Raw genomic sequence first — 21,207 nt, forward strand, 5'->3', positions numbered from 1 at the left:
GGATGGGTCCAGCGATCTCCTGGCTGAACTTGGAGAGAAGCTGTCGCAATATGAGGAGGTGGCACTCTGTGAGGTTTGTTTTCTGGTAAAAGAAGCTAAGGCGCGGAGATATGGAGAGGGCGAGAGGGCAGGTAAAACATTGGCTGCAATGCTTCGTAGGCGTGGGCAGGGAATTATATTGTTGAGCTGCTTGATTAGGTTGAAATACGCCACACTGACATGAAGGGGTCAGGCGGGTCTTGACTGATTTCTCCTCTGACTTGTGTGCCGAAAGGTAGGAGACGCACGATGCGGCATATTCACAATATTTTGAGGACATTAGCCTGCTCTGGCTTGAGAACTCACACAGGCAGTATCTGGACGTTCCCTTTTTGGTCGAAGATGTTATTCAGGCTATAAGCAGTTTGCCGGGAGATAAGGCTCCGGGGCTGGATGGTCTGCCGTTGGCTTTCTATAAGGAGTATGCAGGCCTATTAGCGCTGCATTTGCTAGAGGTTTACGCAGAGGCGCTTGAGGACCCTCATTGTGTGTGGCTCTCATCGTGACAATCTTAAAACCAGGGAAGGATCCGTGTAGCTGCGATTCCTATAGGCCATTATCGTTAATCAATATAGACACTGAGATCCTGGCAAAATTTATTGCGACTAGGCTGCAGCCCCTGCTCCCTTCTTTGGCGCTACCGGATCAGTCCAGATTCGTGCCGGCTGCTCGATCTTGTATAACCTCCGCACTTTTTTTTGCGGTGTCTCATATGGTTGAGCCTTAGGAGCGCGCGGCGGCGGCGATGTTCTTGGACGCCACTGAGGCATTTGACTCCCTTGCATGAGCTTATATGTTCGGACTGCTGATCAGAGTGGGGCTGAGTCTTACGTTCATTTAATTGATCCGTTTGTTATATTCAGCTCCAACAGCTAGATTGAGAATTAATGGGATTGTATTGGATCCCTTTTCGATAGCAAGGGGTACTCGACAAGGGTGCCCCCTCTCGCCGCTGCTATTTGCAGTGGCGATGGAGCCTCTGGCTGCATGCTTGAGGCAACACCACAACCACAGAGGACTGGCGTTTAGACAGCGCCCAATACTAGTCTCTATGTATGCAGGTGATGTTGTGCTATATGTTCGGGACCAACAGCTGAACCTTGATACGCTGATAGACGAGATAGTCCAGTTTGGTCAGATTTCTGGGATTATGATCAACTGGTCGAAGTCAGTGATATTTCCCCTGTCGGCTGCAACAGTTCGGTGCCGCTCCAGATATCCCCTTTTTTGGGGTGATGGACCGGTGCGATATTTGGTCATAAGGCTTAGTAGGGAGTCGGATGAGTTGTGGTCGGCCAATTATGGTAAGGCCATTTGTTGGAAGTCGGCTCTGTATGCACTATCTTAGAGGTAAGATAGTGGCAAAATTAGATAATTCTAATGCTTTATTTTGTGGTAGTGTGGTCGGGCAGTAGGCTTATCAGAGGGTAGTGTTAAGCATTTGTTGTACACACACAGGCAATAAATGAGGAACACACACTCAAAGACTTAACTCCATGCCAATAGTTTCTACATAGAAAAATATATTTTCTTAATTTATTTTAGAACCACAAGATTCAAGAATTGAAGTAAATACATAAAATGCAAGTTACTCCACACAGGTAAGTTAGGAACTTTGAATTAGAGCAGTAACATACACAGTTTTTGTTAAAATGGCAATAAGCTATTTTAAAAGTGGACACAGTGCAAAAATCAACAGTTCCTGGGGGAGGTAAGTAATGGTTAGCTTTTCAGGTAAGTAATGCACTTACAAGTTCAAGGTCCCGGGCATAGGCATCCCACTGTTGGGGGTTCAAGGCAACCCTAAAGTCACCGCACTAGCAACACAGGGCCAGCCAGGTGCAGAGGTCAAAGGAGGGCCCAAAACACATAGGCAGCTATGGAGAAAAGGGGTGCTCCGGTTCCAGTCTGCTAACAGGTAAGTACCTGCGTCTTCTACGGAGGGCAGACTAGTTTTTTTTTTTAAAGCACTGGGGGGACACAGTAGGCACGCAAAACGCTTCCTCGGTGGCACCGTGGCGGCTGGGTGCAGTGTGCAAAGCAGGCGTCAGGTTTTGAATAGGAATCAATGGAGGGAGCTGGAGGTCACGGGGGCTTCTCAGGCCAGCCACTGACTGGGCTAGACAGAGGGTCGCCTGAGGGTCACTCCTGCACTGGGGTTCGGTTCCTTCTGGTCCTGGGGGCTGCGGGTGCAGTGCTTGGTCCAGGCTTCGGGTTCCTTGTTACAGGCAGTCGCGGTCAGGGGGAGCCTCTGGATTCTCTCTGCATGCATCCCTGTGGGGGTCCAGGGGGTCGTCTCGGGTTACTCACGAGGTCGCAGTCGCCTGGGAGTCCTCCCTGTAGTGTTGGTTCTCTGGAGCTCGAGCCGGAGGCGTTGGGTGCAGAGGGTGAAGTCTCAAGCTTCTGGCGGGAAGAGTGAGTTCTTTAAAAGTTGCAAGAAAGTTGCAAAGTTGTTGCTGTTTTTGAACAGCGCCGCTGTTCACAGGAGTTTCTTGGTCCTTCGGGTTCAGGGCAGTCCTCTGAGGCTTCAGAGGTCGCTGGTCCCTGTCGGATGCGTCACTGTGCAGGTTCTTTGAGTCTGGAGACAGGCCGGTAGGGCTGGGGCCAAAGCAGTTGTCGTCTCCGTCGTCTCTGCAGGGCTTTCAGGTCAGCAGTCCCTCTTCTTGTAGGTTGCAGGAATCTGATTTCCTGGGTTCTGGGGTGCCCCTAAATTCCGAATTTAGGGGTGTGTTTAGGTCAGGAGGGCAGTAGCCAATGGCTACTGTCCTGGAGGGTGGCTACACCCTCTTTGTGCCTCCTCCCTGAGGGGAGGGGGGCACATCCCTAATCCTATTGGGGGAATCTTCCAATCTCAAGATGGAGGATTTCTAAAGGCAGGGGTCACCTCAGCTTAGGACACCTTAGGGGCTGTCCTGACTGGTGGGTGACTCCTCTTTGTTTTTCTCATTATTTCCTCCACCCTTGCTGCCAAAAGTGGGGGCAGTGGCTTGAGGGGCAGGCATCTCTACTAGCTAGGATGCCCTGGGGTGTTGTAACAAAAGGCATGAGCCTTTGAGGCTCACCGCCAGGTGTTACAGTTCCTGCAGGGGGAGGTGAGAAGCACCTCCACTCAGTGTAGGCTTTGTTTCTGTCCTCCGAGAGCACAAAGGCTCTCACCCCTGAGGGAGGCAGAAACTCGTCTTCTAAGTGGCAGGCTGGCACTGACCAGTCAGTCCTGCACTGAAGGACTAGGTAAGGGGCATCTCTAAGATGCCCTCTGTGTGCATTTCTTAATAAATCCAACACTGGCATCAGTGTGGGTTTATTATTCTGAGAGGTTTGATATCACACTTCCCAGTATTCAGTGTAGCCATTATGGAGCTGTGGAGTTCGTTTTGACAAACTCCCAGACCATACACTTAGTATGGCCAAACTGTACTTACAATGTCTAAGAATAGACTTAGACACTGTAGGGGCATATTGCTCATGCAGCTATGCCCTCATCTGTGGTATAGTGCACCCTGCCTTAGGGCTGTAAGGCCTGCTAGACGGGTGACTTGCCTATGCCACAGGCAGTATTTTGTGTGCATGGCACCCTGAGGGGAATGCCATGTCGACTTTGCCTTTTCCTCCCCACCGACACACACAATCTGCAATGGCAGTGTGCATGTGTTAGGAGAGGGGTCCCTAAGGGTGGCACAACAGATGCTGCAGCTTTTAGAGACCTTCCCTGGTCACAGGGCCCTTGGTACCACTGGTACCTTTTACAGGGGACTTATCTGGGTGCCAAGGATGTGCCAATTGTGGAAACAATGGTACATTTGAAGTGAAAGAACACTGGTGCTGGGGCCTGGTTAGCAGAGTCTCGACACACTTCTCAGTCAAGTCCGCATCAATATCAGGCAAAAAGTGGTGGGTAACTGCAACAGGGAGCCATTTTCCTACACCATTATGTGGCTGGAAGACAAGGTGGCGGTCTGGCGCTCTCTGCCACTTTCGCTTACGGGCCGCATAGCAATAACCAAGATGGTGATTCTGCCCAAATTCCTTGGCTTAATCATTAACATACCCCTCGTCCTTATGTCTAGCTTCTTGAAAAGACTCAGATCTTTACTCATAGCTCTTGTCTGGGTGGGTAGACAGCCCAGAATCTCATGGGAACAGCTGACTTTGTCTGGCAGCCCCTGATCTGGAACTTTATAATATTTGTGCACAGGCCCATTTTGCGCATTTCTGGTTGCACCTTATAAGATACCTACCGCATCTGGCTCCGGAATATGATTTGGTCCGGCCTAGGGGGTTGTCTGGGGTGATTGGTGGACAACGCAGGCCTAGGTTGGGAGGGGTCGATACTGTGGCATGTACAGTGCAGGCTTGGAGGGTGCTCCTAAGGCGGTTGAAGGTTGCAGAGCCCTTTGCGGCTTTGAATGCCTGTGCGGGATATTGTGGAACTACAGATATCGGAGGAATGACCGTTTTATGAACGCTTACGCGATTTGAATATGATTACCTTGGGGTATCGGTTCCCGGAGGGGTGTGGGGGGGGGGCTGTTTATCTTGTCAGAAGCCGCGCTTGGTGATACACACAATACAGCGCTATATTATTTATTCTTCCTCAGAATCAAGGCTAATTTGCGGCCACAGTACCCCTGTTTCCCAGAGCTTATGTACAGAGCGCTGTCTCCGCGTAGATGCATCACAGGCCTATATTTTTGCATGCAGGCCAGAACTCATTGGGAGGTAGTCGTGGGTGAGACCCTTCCGGACGAGGTGTGGCGGTACTGCTGTGGGCAAATGCAAGACCTTTCCCCTAATTATAGACTGTGCCTCATCCATTTTAATTTCTTGCATTGCTTGTACTATACGCCGAGTAGACTGAGGAGAATGGGCGTTAGATCGGATTTTATACGTGAAAGATGCTTCGCTCCTGAGGCAGATTTTCTACACGTGACATGGAGCTGCGGGGCGCTGCAGGGTTTCTGGGCAGAGGTGCTGGGGGCGATAGAGGAGATGGTCGGGCTGGTAGTGCCGCGTTCCCCCAATATTGCCCTCTTCGGATATGTCAAGGAGGTACCCCCTGATAACAGGAAGCTGGTGGGGCTGCCATTTCTGCTGGCTAAGCAAAGGGTGTCGATGTGCTGGGGGAAGAAACAGACACCCCAATGTAGATAATGGTTGGGTGATGCTGCGCACTGGCAGGAACAATTAATGGTTTATTGGGAGTTGATGGCAGTAAATTCCTTGCTACGTGACATCTGGCCCCCCTGCGATCTTTCCTTATGTCCAGGCCGTGAGGAGGTACAAGGCCACTAACACATAGCTCTTGTTTTGAAACAGAAGACCCCCCCTACCCCCCAGCCCCCCCCCCCACACCCCTCCAAATGGGGTGCAGAGATGCTGCTCCCACTCTGCCAGGGAGATGTAGTTGCTGCGTGGACCTTCCCTTCCCTCTTTCCCTCTCTTCCCTAATCCTGCCTCTCCTTTTGTTTTGCTCTTAATCGTTGGATGTTCACTGCCATAGACGGCATCACACAAGACTGAGTCATTTCATCCCATTGTTTGTAGAGCTGCCCATATGCCCTCTCCTCGTGGGGGCGGCCTGCTTGGAATGAGGAGGGTGTTTTTGCTGGACAAAAAATTACTTGTACCACATTGATACATGGCTCGTCAATTCTATTGATCCATCTGGGAGACGTGGAGATTAAAGGAATCGGGTTTTCATCAGAGTCACGGCTCCACCTCAGCCTTCTAGAGTAGTGATCGATCCAACTGGCATTAAAAGCTTTTCTCTCTTCGATCAAGGGCAGGCTAGTTCAGGTTTTCAATGACAAAACCAGTGCTATGTGGGACTCCAACTAACAGGGTGGGTGGGGTCATGGACCCTCTGTCAAAGGCTCTATCTCTGGACATAAGTGGAATGCCAGGGAATTTCCCCGGGTGGTTCATGCCTGGCAGGCTGTATGAAAGCCAGTTGGATGAACTCCACTATTGATGCCTAGTGGATCCCGAATGGTCTCTCCATCCAAAAGTGGTGCAAGGTCTCTTTCAAGATTGGGGAGAACCTTAGTTAGATTTGTTCGCCACCACCGTGAATGTGCAATGTCAGCAGTTCTGTGCACTAGAGTTTCTAAAGTAGCTCATGCTCAGAGACACTTTTCAAGTTTGTATGTAGCTCAAGACTCCTGTACGCCTTTCTGCCAAAACCACTCCTGTCCAGAGGTCAGAAGATAAGGAACAACTGGGCCCAAGTCATTCTTGTGGCTCGGGATTGGGAACAGAGAGTTTGGTATCCTGAACCTCTGACTGTGAGCATCAGTCCTTTCAAAAGGCTGCCCCTTAAAGAGGATCTTCTCTCACAACAGCAAGGCAGGGTCTTGCACCCGAAACTGCGGGCCCTCCTCCTTCATGCGCAAAGATTGAGCTATGACTGGTGATAGTTTCAACTTTTATCCTGAAATCTGTGAAACATTTTTGGCAGCCAGGCATCCCTCCATGAAAACGGTATACGCCTGCCATCGGGACAAGGTTTTCACATGATGTGCATCCAAAAGCATTGATCCTCTTTCTTTTCGTTTATCCCAAATATTATTGTTTGTTCTTTTTCTTTGCCAAGCAGGGCTCTGCTTTGGGCAATGTTATAGGTTTACCTGTCAGCTATTTCGGCTTTCTTGCGGTTGCCGGACAAACCTTCTTTACTCAAGTCATCTGTTGGGACTTGTTTCTTCAAGAAACTACAGCACCGGTGTTCTCCCAGCCCTTCTTTATTCCCTAAATGGACCTGAACCTTTTTCGTGTGCATCCCCTTTGTGTCGCTGCACAACTGTCCACTCTGGTTATTAACTGTAAAAAGGGCTTTTATGGTTCCTATAACATCAACCATGAGGGTCAGTTAACCTGCAAGCTCTCTGCGCCCTCCCTACATGACTTTCAATCCTGACAAACTGGTTCTGAGAACCCATGTGATTCCTTCCCTCCAAAGGTGCTGACACCTTTTCTTGTAGGCCAAAATATCACCTTGCCTACTTTCTTTGTTCCACTTTACCATTCTAACAAAGAGGAGAGACTCCACCATCTAACCCCCAAAAAGAGCATTGTTGTTCTACATTGGTCGTACTAGAGCAGTCTGGGTGGGAGATACATTGTTTATTTTAATATGTTAGGGCAAAGAAAGGGAAGTCCATGCAGAATCAGACCATCTCACAATGGATAGTGTTCTGCATAAAGATTTGCTATGCACTGACCAAAAAGCTACACCCATAGGGTTTCCGTTCTTGTTCCACCAGAGCCACACTGAGACCCTATTGTGGACATTTGTGATGGACCATTGTACAATGTGGGCATCTTTGCACATGTACACTAAGCATTACTGCCTGGAAGGTCACTTCCATTGTGATTGGCATTTTTCCTGTTAAGTCCTGGTTTACTTTTTGGAGTAATCTGGTCACAGACCCACCTCCTGGGAGGTATTGCTTGGGTATCTCTTCTAAGATAAGGACTCTGCAGCTAGAAGTCTCTATCAGGTGAACAAATTACTTAATTTCAGTATACACAACTAGAATAAGAACAGACATAATATGTCAAGAATGACAACTATAATACCTGAAATGGCGATTGTGCAGCAAATCAACCCTGTATGGTGGAATGCAACATATGCGGTTGGTGGATCTTGAAACCGGCATAGGTTGAAGGGAGTAACACTGTTTTTCAGAGAGTAACATATTACCAAACACACATGTAGGCAGTCACACACAGACATATCCATACAAACATGAATGCACAGTGAAACTAAGCAGAGAATCTCAGCTCCCAGGCTTTTTATGCATTGAACTCACGCATATTTTTTTGAGGCTGGTGTGGGTTCACACTTACAAGACCCCGCTGTAGCTTCTGTTCTGGCTTCTGCTGGCACTCCTATTTTCTAGTCCACTGTTCACACACATAGTGTGACTGATAGAGTGGGGCCTGCACTTTGTCCGATCCCCGTGTGTCTTTGCTAGTTTTAGAGTGGAAAAATGAGTGTTTGTGCCTTAGCGTGAGGTCCTTACACATTTATTTGTTGTTGCTCTTTGCGACTTTTACGAGCATTCGGATGAGCAATTCTGCCTTCTGTAATGCACATAAATCCTTTAAATGATGTACAGAGATGCCCTACCCTTTAGAGAACTACTTCAATGATGTTTGGGAGATACCTAATGGCAACTCATGGCCCAGTTGGTCTAGTGTATTGATGCTTGTGTTGGTAAGCCCTTAGCCAGTATCTTGATTTCAGTCTTCAGTCGTAATATTGACTGATAAACACAGTCCTCAGGAGATTTACCTATCTATTACACAGTGTCATCGGGGTCATACATAGCTCATGCCAGGAAGAGGGGGAGGTGACCTCCTCTCTCTGGATTCCAAAACATGACCTTCACTTTTGTAATAGTTTTTACAAGCGGTGTTTGAATAAATACGCCAGGCTTCATGTGCGTCCCGGGGCTCTCGCACTGTACAATGATGATACTTTGTTCACTATCTCCTCCCTGTTCAGTGCCGTCTCCAACCTTTCTCTTGGTTGCTGATTGAATGTTGGCTCAGGCAGGTCTGCAGTAAAACTGGCAATGTCTGTCTCTGTGATGTGTGCTTGTGAGTCACGAAGGTCCCTCAGGTACGTTGCTGCCACCCTTCACTATTTTCCCACCTCATCAATGGTCGCAGAAAAGAACCTTCCTTCCTCATTTTGCCTATCTAACCATGCGAGGAGGTTGCTAGCGTTGTTTCCCAACATGTAGAGGTGTCTCCAGATTGGTTATCCGGAGAAGGAGTGGCTTGCCACCTTGCATCCCTATTGACTGCCAGGTTTTTGTTATTTTGATCCTGGATCTTCTATAGGCCTGTATTCTTAGAGCACAAACAACCACTTTAAAGGTTTCTTCCCATAATGTTTTTTTCAGAACATATATATATATATATAAACATTCTCTTGGAAATATTCATTGGTTGTCTTTGGGAGATGATGCGATCATGCCGTCGTGCAGATCCCCCGCATTGGGCTTCCAGCCATCCCACTGAAGTAGGGATGTTAAAGTTAAGTTGATGTTTTACCCATTAAAAAAACATAGAAATTCAGCATTTGATCTTTATTTTTTGTGTGTGTGCATATATATATATATATATATATATATATATATATATATATATATATATGTGTTTGATGGCATATGTAGCTGCAGATACACATGCTTTGCATATCCATTCCGACATCTAGTGTTGGGCTCGGAGTGTTACAAGTTGATTTTCTTCGAAGTAGTCTTTTCAAAGTCATGGGATCGAGTGACTCCTCCCTTCGGTTCCATTGTGCATGGGCATCGGCTCCATTGTTAGATTGTTTTCTTTCTGCCGTCGGGTTCGGATGTGTTTCCTCTCGCTCAGCGATTTCGATTCGGAAAACTTTAGAAAACCTTCCTTTTCATCTGTATTGTTTAGATCGCGTTCTCCATCTAGCATCGAACGGGTAGTACCATCAGAAAATCACTTTGTTCGCCCTTTGGGGCGTGTGCATCCAGCTCGGGCCTACTGCGTGGAGAGCCTGATGGATCGGACTCTATTCCGATTCTACCCTCGGTGCCATGCGAAGTACCTATATACAGCATTTGGTCTGCAACTTGTGCCTTTCTCCAGACCATCGGGAGGAAAACTGTGAGGCCAGTCGATCGTTTCGATCAAAAAAGACTCTCAGAAATCGAAGAGCACGAAGACTTGAAATGGCATTGAAAAGCAGTGAACATCTCGACGTCACCGAAGAAGAGCAGGCGCAGACAGCAGTCGCCATCTGAGACACATTCTCCGAACAAGAATCCGAAGACGACAGACCCATCACTGCTGGTCAGCATGTGAGTATGTCCGCCCCTGTACCCCCACACAAGAAACACCCTAAGGCCTTGGGTACACCACTGGCAGAAGGCCGTGGTTCGGCCCAAAAAAGACTGTCGGTGACAGACCTCCGGGATCGGCGCTGAAAAAGGCCACTCCTCCGTCCACTTCAGAGTCGAGTAAAACTATAAAGGGCTCCATTTCAGACTCCAGCAGGAAACACTGAGTTTCAGCGCCGAAAATTCAAAAGGCAGCTTCGGAGCCGAGAACTTCCACAACATTTTTGTACTGAAAAAACAACAGACTTCAGAACCGAAAAATACATCATATACAGAGGAGCAAGGATTTTCCAAGAAATTAAGAGAAAGCCATAAAACCTCTGAGGAAGAGTCGGACATTGAGCCCATTCTACAAATTATGGATGAGCGACAATCTAGAATACACATCCATAAAGAGACAGAAAGGATTACTACAGCACCTACTTTAAAAACAAAAAGAAAGCTGGCATTCCAAGAAGAACTGGACACTGCACAGCCACCAGAAAAGGTGCAGAAGGAGAAGCCAGTACCTCCTCACTCTTCACCTCCTCATTCTTCACAGCTATCTGTCTCTCCCCACACCAGCCCTCCACCAATGCCTTCTCCAACACACTCTTTTTATTCACAAGAAGACATAGTAGATCCATGGGACATTTATAATCCTGATCCCATCCCAATAATGACCCAGATTCTTACCCATCCAAACCATCTCCCCATGAGGATACCACAGTATACAACCAGGTCATAGCCAGGGCTGCAGCTTATCATGGGGTCACAATGCACTCTGAACCATTCGAAGAAGTTTTTTTTATTTAATACATTATCTTCAACACATTTTAGGTACCAATGCCTCCCAATGTTACCATGCATGGTAAAACACACAGACCAAATTTTTTGTGAGCCTGTGAAATCTAGACTTATCACACCTAGAATAGAAAAGAAATATAAGCCTGCACCCTCTGACCCAGATTATAGTATTCATCAGGTGCCTCCAGATTCAGTGGTAGTTAGTGCAGCACAAAAGAGGGCAAATAGACAGTCTTCAGGAGATGCACCCCCTCCTGATAAAGTGAGCAGAAAATTTGACGCTGCAGGGAAAATAGTTTCTTCCTAAGCAGCAAATCAATGGAGAATAGCAAATTCTCAAGCACTGCTAGCCCGCTATGATAGAGCACATTGGGATGAGATGCAGGATATTATACAGCATCTCCCAAAAGAACACCAAACGTGGGCACAATAAGTGGTAAAGGAAGGACAAGCCATTAGTAACAATCAAATAAGATCTGCCCTTGATGCTTCGGATACAGCTGCAAGGAGCGTTAACACAGCCATTACAATCAGAAGACATGCATGGCTGTGCTCCTCTGGTTTTAAACCAGAAATTCAACAGGCTGTGCTAATCATTCCTTTTGATAAAAGCACCTCTTTGGCCCAGAAGTGGACACTACAGTCGAAAAATTACAAAAAGACTCTGATACAGCAGAAACAATTGGTGCTTTGTACACCATACCATATAGGGGGTCATTTCGTATGCCTCAGTTTCGAGGAGGTTTTGGAGCACAATCCTCTGAAGCTTCTACCTCACAATCAAAGCAACCATATCAAACCCAGTACCAGCGAGGTGGGTTTAGAGGAACATACAGAGGTCAATACTCTAGAAATAGAGGTAAATTCCAAACCTCTAAACAGCCTGCTACACAGCCAAAGCAGTGACGTCTTTCACTCCCTTCCACTCCACACATCTCCTGTGGGGGGGGGGGGGTGGACAACAGCAGTTCCACTCTCTTTGTCAAAATATCACCACAGACAATTGGGTATTATCAATTATCCGCAATGGCTATTGCTTAGAATTGATAAACACCCCTCCAAATATTTCACCAAGATATCACAAATTATCCCCAGAACACAGTTCTGCTACAACAAGAGGTTCAATCTCTACTACTCAAACAAGCAATAGAAGTAGTTCCACAGTCCCAACAAGGAACAGGGGTACACTCACTATACTTCCTAATTCCAAACAACGATGGCACCCTCAGACCAGTATTAGACCTCAGGCCCCTCAATCGCTACATCTTGTCAGAGCATTTTCACATGGTAACTCTCCAAGATGTTATTCCACTACTACAAAAACAAGATTTTATGACGGCTCTAGACCTAAAAGATGGGTATTTCCACATACTTATCCACCCAGCTCACAGAACATATCTCAGGTTCGTCATAGCAGGAAAACACTACCAGTTCAAAGTGTTACCATTTGACATAACAACAGCTCCAAGGGTGTTCACAAAGTGCCTAGCTGTAGTAGCAGCATACTTAAGAAGAAAACACATCCATGCCTTTCCATATCTAGACGATTGCTAATAAAATCAAACAATCGTACACAATGCCAAAAACATACACGTTACGTGATAGAAACGCTGCACACCCTTGGATTTTCCATAAACTACTAAAAGTCACACCTTCAACCGGCACAAGTACAACCGTATCTAGGTGCTATCCTAAATACTCAGCTAGCTCTAGCGTATCCAGATACCCAAAGGATACAAGCTTTCCAAACTCTAATTCCACTCATACAGCCAAATCAACAGCACACTGTTAGATTTATCATGAAGATTTTAGGAAAGATGGCATCTTGCATAGCAATAGTCCCACATGCAAGATTAAACATGAGGCCCGTACAACAGTGCCTTGCACAACAGTGGTCACAAGCACATGGTCATCTTCAAGATCTAGTGTTGATGGACCGCCAAACACAAATGTCCCTTCAATGGTGGAATTTCAGCAGTTGAATGAAAGGGCGGTCGTTTCAAGACCCTGTGCCTCAGACCATAATTACAACAGATGCATCAATGATTGGTTAGGGAGCTCACCTAAACAATCACACCATTCAAGAGCAATGGGATGTCAAACAGAAAGTTACACATAAACCACTTAGAATTATTGTCTGTATTCCTTGCCCTAAAAGCATTTCAACCTCTTCTCAAACAGAAGAATGTTCTCATAAAGACAGACAACATGACAACCATGTATTATCTCAATAAACAGTAAGGGACACATTCATCTCAACTGTCCCTTCTAGCCCAAACAATTTGGAAATGGGCAATTCACAATCAAATTCACCTAATAGCACAGTACATTCCAGGAATAGACAATCAGTTGGCAGATGTCCTCAGCAGAAATCACCAACAAACACACGAATGGGAGATTCACCCCCAAGTAAATCAAAAGTACTTTCAAAAGTGGGGAATACCACACATAGATCTATTTGTGACTAGCGAAAATACAAAATGCCAAAACTTCTCACCCACATCCCCTGTCCAAGGGCAATGCTCTATGGATCAATTGGTCAGGGATATTTGTTTACGCTTTCCCCCCTCTCCCACTCCTTCCATTTCTAGTCAACAAGTTGCGTCAAACGTCACTCAACATGATACTCATAGCACCAACAATGGCATGTCAGCCTTGGTACACAACACTACTAAACCTGTCTGTAGTACCTCACTCCAAACTCCCAAACAGACCAGATTTGTTAACAGAAAACAAAGGTCAAATCAGGCATCCAAATCCCAATGCTCTCAATCTAGTGATTTGGCTCCTGAAGTCATAGAATTTGGATACTTAAATCTTCCATCTGAATGTATGGAAGTCATCAAACAAACACGAAAACCCACTACTAGACAGTGCTACGCAAATAAGTGGAAGAGATTTGTCTACTATTGTCAATCTAAGACCATAGATCCACTTACAGCATCTATACAAGATATTGTATGTTATTTACTTCATTTACAAAAATCAAATTTGGCTTTTTCCTCCATAAAAATACACCTTACTGCAATATCTGCATACTTACAAACTATTAAAAATACTTCTTTATTCAGAGTTACTGTTATCAAAGCCTTAAAGAAGGATTAAAACGCATCATTCTACCCAGATCACCACCAGTTCCATCATGGAATTTAAATATTGTACTTACAAGACTCATGGGGACCACCTTTTGAACCCATGCACTCTTGGCAAATTTAATTTTTAACATGGAAGGTTGCCTTCCTTGTGGCTATTACTTCTTTAAGAAGAGTTAGTGAAATACAAGCATTCACTCTTGAAGAACCTTTTTTCCAAGTACACTAACATAAGGTTGTACTAAGAACAAGTCCAAAATGTCTACCAAAAGTAGTATCTCCTTTTCACATCAATCAAACAGTGGAATTGCCAGTCTTCCTTCCACAGCCAGATTCTGTGGCAGCAAGGGCTCTTCATACCCTAGATCTAAAAACAGCTCTTATGTACTACATCGACAGAACTAAACAGTTTATGAAAACAATGCAACTTTTTTCTGCTTTCCAACAACCACATACAGGCAATCCTATATCAAAACAAGGTTTATCAAAATGGATTGTTAGATGTATACAAACATGTTATATCAAAGCACAAAGAAAACTTTTAATCACTCCTAAAGCACATTCAACAATGGATTTTTTATGAAACATACCAATGGTTGATATATGTAAAGCAGCTACATGATTAACCCCTCATACATTTACTAAACCCTACTGTGTTGATGTTTTCTCACAACAACAAGCCACTGTAGGACAAGCTGTCTTAAGAACATTATTTCAAACAGCTTCAACTCCTACATGCTAGCTACCGCTTTTTGGGGAGAACTAACTGCTTTGTAGTCTATGCATAGCTTGTGTATCTGCAGCTACACATGCCATCAAACGGAAAAAATGTCACTTACCCAGTGTATATCTGTTCGTGGCATTTTGTGCTGCAGATTCACATGCACACTCCTTCCTCCCCTGAAGCCTGTAGTTGTTTAAGTTACTAACATTTGTACATATGTATATACATTTACATTTGCATGGACATCTCTTTTATCTTATACACTCTATCACTCCATTCTTCACCCTCTGCGGGAAAGCAGTCTAACAATGGAGTCGATGCCCATGCGCAATGGAACCGAAGGGAGGAGTCACTCGATCCTGTGACTTCGAAAAGACTTCTTCGAAGAAAAACAACTTGTAACACTCCGAGCCCAACACTAGATGTCAGAATGGATATGCATAACATGTTAATCTGCAGCACTACATGCCACGAACAGATGTACACTGGGTAAGTGACATTTTCCATATATATATTTATTCTACACTTACCTGTGAAATTGCGAAATACTTAAATTTTTGTGTTAAAGGCATATGCTTGGCAAAAATTTCCATGGTAAAGTCATATGTTTTGTAAAGGTATTGCATTGTTACAGCCACGTTGTAAAGGCTGTTTCCCGTCTCCAGCCTGGCCCTTGTTGGTCTCCTCACACTGTGTTGTTAAATGAAGGAGGGGAAATTCCATCCCCCAACTCAATTCTGCCCCTTTGGGGGTGCATTTCTCGACTCATTTAGTATGGGTGTTGCTTACAAGGGCCCAGTTCTCAACGTGGTCTTGCCCATTGTTGATTGTTGCAACCACTGAGCCATCTTTCTCTTCTGCCACACACGCTCATTGGATGTTGTGTCACGAGCACTCACTTCATTCGTGGCCGTGTGCATAGTCCCCATTTACTCTTCTGACTGCGCCTCCTTTGCTCACAGGATTTTGGGGGTTCCATTCGGGAGCTCTGACTGTTAAGTGGCTATGCTTACTAGCTTCCAGCTATTAGCCTGTTGGTTCATCATTGTGCTGACCTTGAGCAACCCCATGTTACATTCCTGGGAAGCTTGTGACTACGCACCCTCGCATCCCTGAAACTCGAGTGTGGAAGATGTTGTACTTGTACTTGTACTTGTTTGGTACAACTATAGTAGGTTGTGCAGAGGGACATCAGTGACAAACTACCTTAACCCACATGGTTGTAGTCCGTTAGCTCCTTTCTGCCCTGTGCAAACCCCCCGAAAGGGATCTGACAAGCCATATTGCCTTTATTTATCTCTGTTAGTAAGCTGTCAACTAAGTAATTCTGTTCTCCTTTGTTCAAAGTACAAAAAGATACTCCTACTTCTATGTTTATAAAATGTGCATTTTGTTTTTGATTTTCAAAAGATGGTTATTCTATTTTTTTGTGGAAAGAATGAACAGGATTATAGCCCGTGCTGGTCTAGCATGGGAACAATAAAATACTTAAATAATTATTTTAGAATGCTTTTGCTACAGCAGAGGGGTTACTATGCTTTTACTAAATACTTTTGCTGATATTTCTCCTGACGTCACAGAATATTCCATGAAATGTATTATTCAGAAGATATTTGTGTTTAAAACGTTGTCACTGGTAATTTATTGTTTCTTGTTGAAGTGTGGATGTTGTATTTACTGCTTCCGGGCATTATGATTTTACCTTACTGTTTCTCTCAATAGTGCTTAAGTTGGGCTTCATTTGTAAATGTGCCGCAATGTTTCTCTTAAAAAGTTCAGACTATGCCGTTAAAGTGACCAGGAATTTTTTTATTTATTAATTGTCTATTCATTAAAGCATTTAATACAGCAATTGTTTTCTTGCTGTCAGTTCATAAATATTACTGAATTAAGATGTGGTTGTGCTTGCAATAATTTTAGGGTAGACAATAAAAGACTAGTTGTAAGTATGTACGGCACCTGAAACATTTTTCCTATGCCTAAAGTATCTCATATACTTAAAGTATTTTTTATTCCAGCCATTGTGAGTTCCAGAACAATAACAGTGTTTTATCATTTTATTTCGGACAGAGGTTTACTCTTGCTTCACAATAAAGTATGTTCCATTTTTCAGATATCAACACTATAAAGAATCAAATAAACAGTGTACTGTTTGTAAAGAAAATATGTGAAACAAGAATACAGAGGTTGCAGTCAGGAAAAGTGAGTTCTGCTGCTAATATTTTAATCTTAAAGTGCCTTGATGTTAGATATATAAATCTGAAACATTCAGATGCCATTTTGAATGATGGGTAAATCTAAAATATGCTGCTTGAAGTCAGTTGTGCTCCTATCCAAGAGTGCTTAAATTGTGTATGATCACTGAGGTCAGTTTTCTCTGGAGCAGATGAAGCTCAATTCGCTTTGGTGCAGTCTAGATACAAAAAAAATTCAGACTGGAAAGACCCCTGCATGGTATATGGATGTATTCCCCTGCTGCTTAGTGACTAATTCAGTCTATACCTGTTCAATGTGTATGTATGGTAACCTGAGGCAGGTGGAGCTGGAGCTGGAGGGCGTTGTCTGTTCAGTTAGAGACATTCAGTGCCAGAAACCATGATAGTGGAGGGTGCATTGACAAAATGCTTGCAAAATGGCTTCCCTAATCCTCCCCGGAAGATGGAATCCAAGAGATTGAATGCATTTGGGGACACAGGTATTTACATTTGACCATCTGTCTCTTTAAGCCACTAATGTGAAGTGTTTATTGTTATGCAATTGTCATGCCCTCACAGATCCTTCTCGCTTATCCCTCCTCATTTGAGGGCATACCTGGTACGATTCTCTAAGCAATCAACCTTGTGGATTTAACAGACTTTGCAGAAAAAAGGAAAAAGACATGCATCTCAGATTCCTCCCTGCGTGGAAAAAAGATGTCTGGGGGGAGCAGATCTGTTAGAGGGAATACATGGCAATGTAGGAGCCTACCCTGTTTCTTCCTTGGCCCTAATCTTGAGTTGTATGCTCCCAGTCTTTTGGTCTGCCCTATTACACAGCCATGCCATTACCGATTCTTGAGAGCATGAATAGGAACACTTTCTTTGGCAAAATTACCATCTTTGTTGTGTGGGCCAGATTAGGTTAATCTTTTCCACATAAATGCATCAAAGCAATGATATGAAAGCTAAAAGCCTTCATTTCATTGGTGCAATCCATAGTAGCGATATTCACAGACAATGCCACACCCTCCTCTGTTTGAGAAAACAAGGAGGTACCAAGTCCTCGCATCTCTGCCAGCTGTTACTGGAGCTAGGGTAATTGGTGATCAAACATGAAATTTTCTGCTGTGCTCTCACAATGTGGGAGTTGACCCCACCATGGAGACAGCCTGAACGGGTGTCCCCACTTTCCACATGAGTGAGAGGTCCCCCTGGAAGTCCTTCTGTCCATTGTTTTGTGGTCTAGGGTTGCACTGTTATAACGCCACATTTATCCCCTGAAAATTCGGATGCAAGCCATTTTTCTTCAGACTAGGTCTGTGTCCCTAGGTGGTGACCTGAGATATATATATATATATATCGATGGCATGTGTAGCTGCAGATACACATGCTGTGCACATCCCGCCATCTAGTGTTGGGCTCGGAGTGTTACAAGTTGTTTTTCTTCGAAGAAGTCTTTTCGAGTCACAAGATCGAGGGCCTATAACCCACCCCCCCCCCCCCCCCTCCCCTTCGGCTCCATTGCGCATGGGCGCCGACTCCATCTTAGATTGTTTTCTTTCCGCCATCGGGTTCGGACGTGTTCCTCTTCGCTCCGTGTTTCGGTTTGGAAAGTTAGTTAAATCTCAGAAAATTCGACAGTATTGTTTGCGTTCGGTATCGGGTTAGTTAACACAGATCGACACCGAGTTTTGAAGAGCTCCGGTGGCCCTTTGGGGTTTCGATTCCCCAGCGGGGCCTGGTCGGCCCGACCACGTGCGTCTTCAAGGCTAATGGAACGGACCCCATTCCGCTTCTGCCCCGAATGCCACAACAAGTATCCTTACACAGATCAGCATCTGGTCTGTAATTTGTGTTTGTCTCCCGAACACAAAGAGGATACCTGCGAGGCCTGTCGAGCGTTTCGGTCGAGGAAAACGCTGAGAGACCGGAGAGCAAGAAGACTTCAAATGGCGTCGGTGCCGTCAGCACACCAAGACTTGGAGGAAGAAGAAACCTTCTCCATTGCGGATTCGGACTTGTACGAGGTCGAAACCGAACAGACACCGAAAACCGTGAGTAAGACACCCCTGCCCAAAACTCACGGAAAATACACTAAAGCCCAGGGGACGCCACCGCCGACAGGCCATGGCTTAACCCGAAAATTAGGTGACCGTCCATCGGCACCGAAAAAGGGCACGTGTCATCCGACTCCGGTCGAGATACCCGCACAGAACAGACTCGAGCCCGAGACACCGGGTCAGAGCAATCTCGACATCGAGAGAGCGGCACCGAAACGAGTCGGCACCGAGATATCGGAACACCGAAAGCCAAAAAAGTGTCTTCAGAGCCGAAAAAGACGGTCGAAAAGGTTTCGATACCGAAACATCGGGCTTCGGAGACGAAACCAAGTTCCTACACTGAGGAACAGGGCCTGTCCTCACAAATGCAAGGGCACAAATTCAGGAACTAGAGGCAGGGGAGCCAGATTACACACAGAGAAGGCTCCACATTCAAAAGGAGACAGGAAAAATCAGAACTCTCCCTCCAGTCCGAATGAAAAGGAAACTTGCTTTCCAAGAGAAAGACAAACAACCACAAGCAAAGGTGACAAAACAAGTAACTCCGCCACCATCACCACATCGCTCACCACAGCCATCACCAATAGCCACTCCACCAATGATGCAGTCTCCAACACACACAGGGATGAGTCAAGATGATCCTGATGCATGGGATCTTTATGATGCGCCTGTATCAGATAACAGTCCCGACTGTTATCCAGCAAGACCATCACCACCTGAGGACAGCACTGCTTACACACAGGTTGTGTCCAGAGCAGCCGCATTTCACGTCACCCTGCATGCAGAACCAATTGAAGATGACTTTTTGTTTAATACTCTGTTGTCCACGCATAGGCAGTACCAGAGTCTTCCTATGTTACCGGGAATGTTGAAACACTCAAAGCAAGTATTTCAAGAGCCTGTAAAAGGCAGGGCCATCACTCCAAGGGTGGAGAAAAAGTACAAACCCCCACCAACAGACCCTGTGAGCATCACGCAGCAATTGACACCGGACTCAGTGGTAGTAGGCGCAGCACGCAAAAGGGCGAATTCACACACCTCGGGAGATGCACCGCCACCCGACAAGGAAAGTTGCAAGTTCGACGCAGTGGGGAAAAGGGTTGCAGCACAAGCAGCTAACCAATGGCGCATTGCCAATCCACAGGCCTTGCTATCGAGATATTATAGAGCTTATTGGGACGAAATGCAACACTTCATAGAGCACCTACCCAAAGAGTTCCAAAAGCGTGCACAACAAGTGGTGGAAGAAGGCCAAAGTATCTCTAATAAGCAGATACAGTTGGCAATGGATGCAGCAGACACAGCTGCAAGAACTGTAAATACAGCGGTCACCATACAGAGACACGCATGGCTACGCACCTCAGGATTCAAGCCAGAAAATCAACAAGTGGTGCTGAATATGCCTTTTAACGGACCGAAGTTGTTTGGGCCGGAAGTGGACACTGCTATCGAAAAACTTAAAAAGGACACAGATACGGCCAAGGCCATGGGCGCACTCTACTCCCCACAGAGCAGAGGCACATTTCGGAAAACACAGTTTAGAGGGGGGTTTCGAGGACAAAACACAGAACCCTCAACCTCACAAACAAGACCCACATACCAGAGCCAGTATCAGAGGGGAAGTTTTCGGGGACAATACAGAGGGGGACAGTTCCCTAAGAATAGAGTTAAGTTCCAAAGTCCCAAAACCCCTCAAAATAAACAGTGACTTCAGTGTCACAAATCCCCAACACATAACACCAGTGGGGGGGGGGGGAGACTAACAGATTTTTACCAAAACTGGGAGGAGATAACAACAGACACGTGGGTCCTAGCCATTATCCAACATGGTTATTGCATAGAATTCCTACAATTCCCTCCAAATGTCCCACCGAAAACACACAACATGTCCAAACAACACACGGATCTATTACAGTTGGAGGTCCAAGCTTTGTTGCAAAAAGATGCAATAGAACTAGTACCAAATCATCAGAAAGGAACTGGTGTTTACTCCCTGTACTTTCTCATACCCAAAAAAGACAAGACTCTAAGACCCATCTTAGATCTCAGAACCCTAAATCTTTACATCAAATCAGATCACTTTCACATGGTGACACTTCAAGACGTAATCCCCTTGCTCAAACAACAAGACTACATGACAACATTAGACCTCAAGGATGCGTATTTCCATATACCCATACATCCTTCCCACAGAAAATACTTAAGGTTTGTAATCCAAGGGGTACATTACCAGTTCAAAGTGTTGCCATTCGGAATAACAACAGCACCAAGAGTCTTTACAAAATGCCTTGCCGTAGTGGCAGCCCATATCAGAAGACAGCAAATACTTGTGTTCCCGTATCTGGACGACTGGTTAATCAAAACCAATACGCAAGAACGGTGTTCACAACACACAAAATACGTTATAGAAACCCTTCA

The 21,207-nt window shown here is 45.4% G+C and overlaps 1 protein-coding gene across 6 annotated transcripts in view; it reads left to right on the plus strand.

Moving 5' to 3' along the window:
• Positions 1 to 21,207, plus strand: part of SNX13 (sorting nexin 13) — a 587,891-nt gene that overhangs the window by 277,792 nt on the left and 288,892 nt on the right. For all 6 annotated transcript variants that reach the window (XM_069211703.1, XM_069211707.1, XM_069211702.1 and 3 more), the window contains exon 13: positions 16,645 to 16,733. In XM_069211703.1, coding sequence (XP_069067804.1) covers positions 16,645 to 16,733 — 89 coding nt within the window. The remainder of the gene's footprint in view (positions 1 to 16,644; positions 16,734 to 21,207) is intronic.

The sequence above is a fragment of the Pleurodeles waltl genome, chromosome 10, assembly GCF_031143425.1.
Source record: "Pleurodeles waltl isolate 20211129_DDA chromosome 10, aPleWal1.hap1.20221129, whole genome shotgun sequence".
Lineage (NCBI taxonomy): Eukaryota > Metazoa > Chordata > Amphibia > Caudata > Salamandridae > Pleurodeles > Pleurodeles waltl.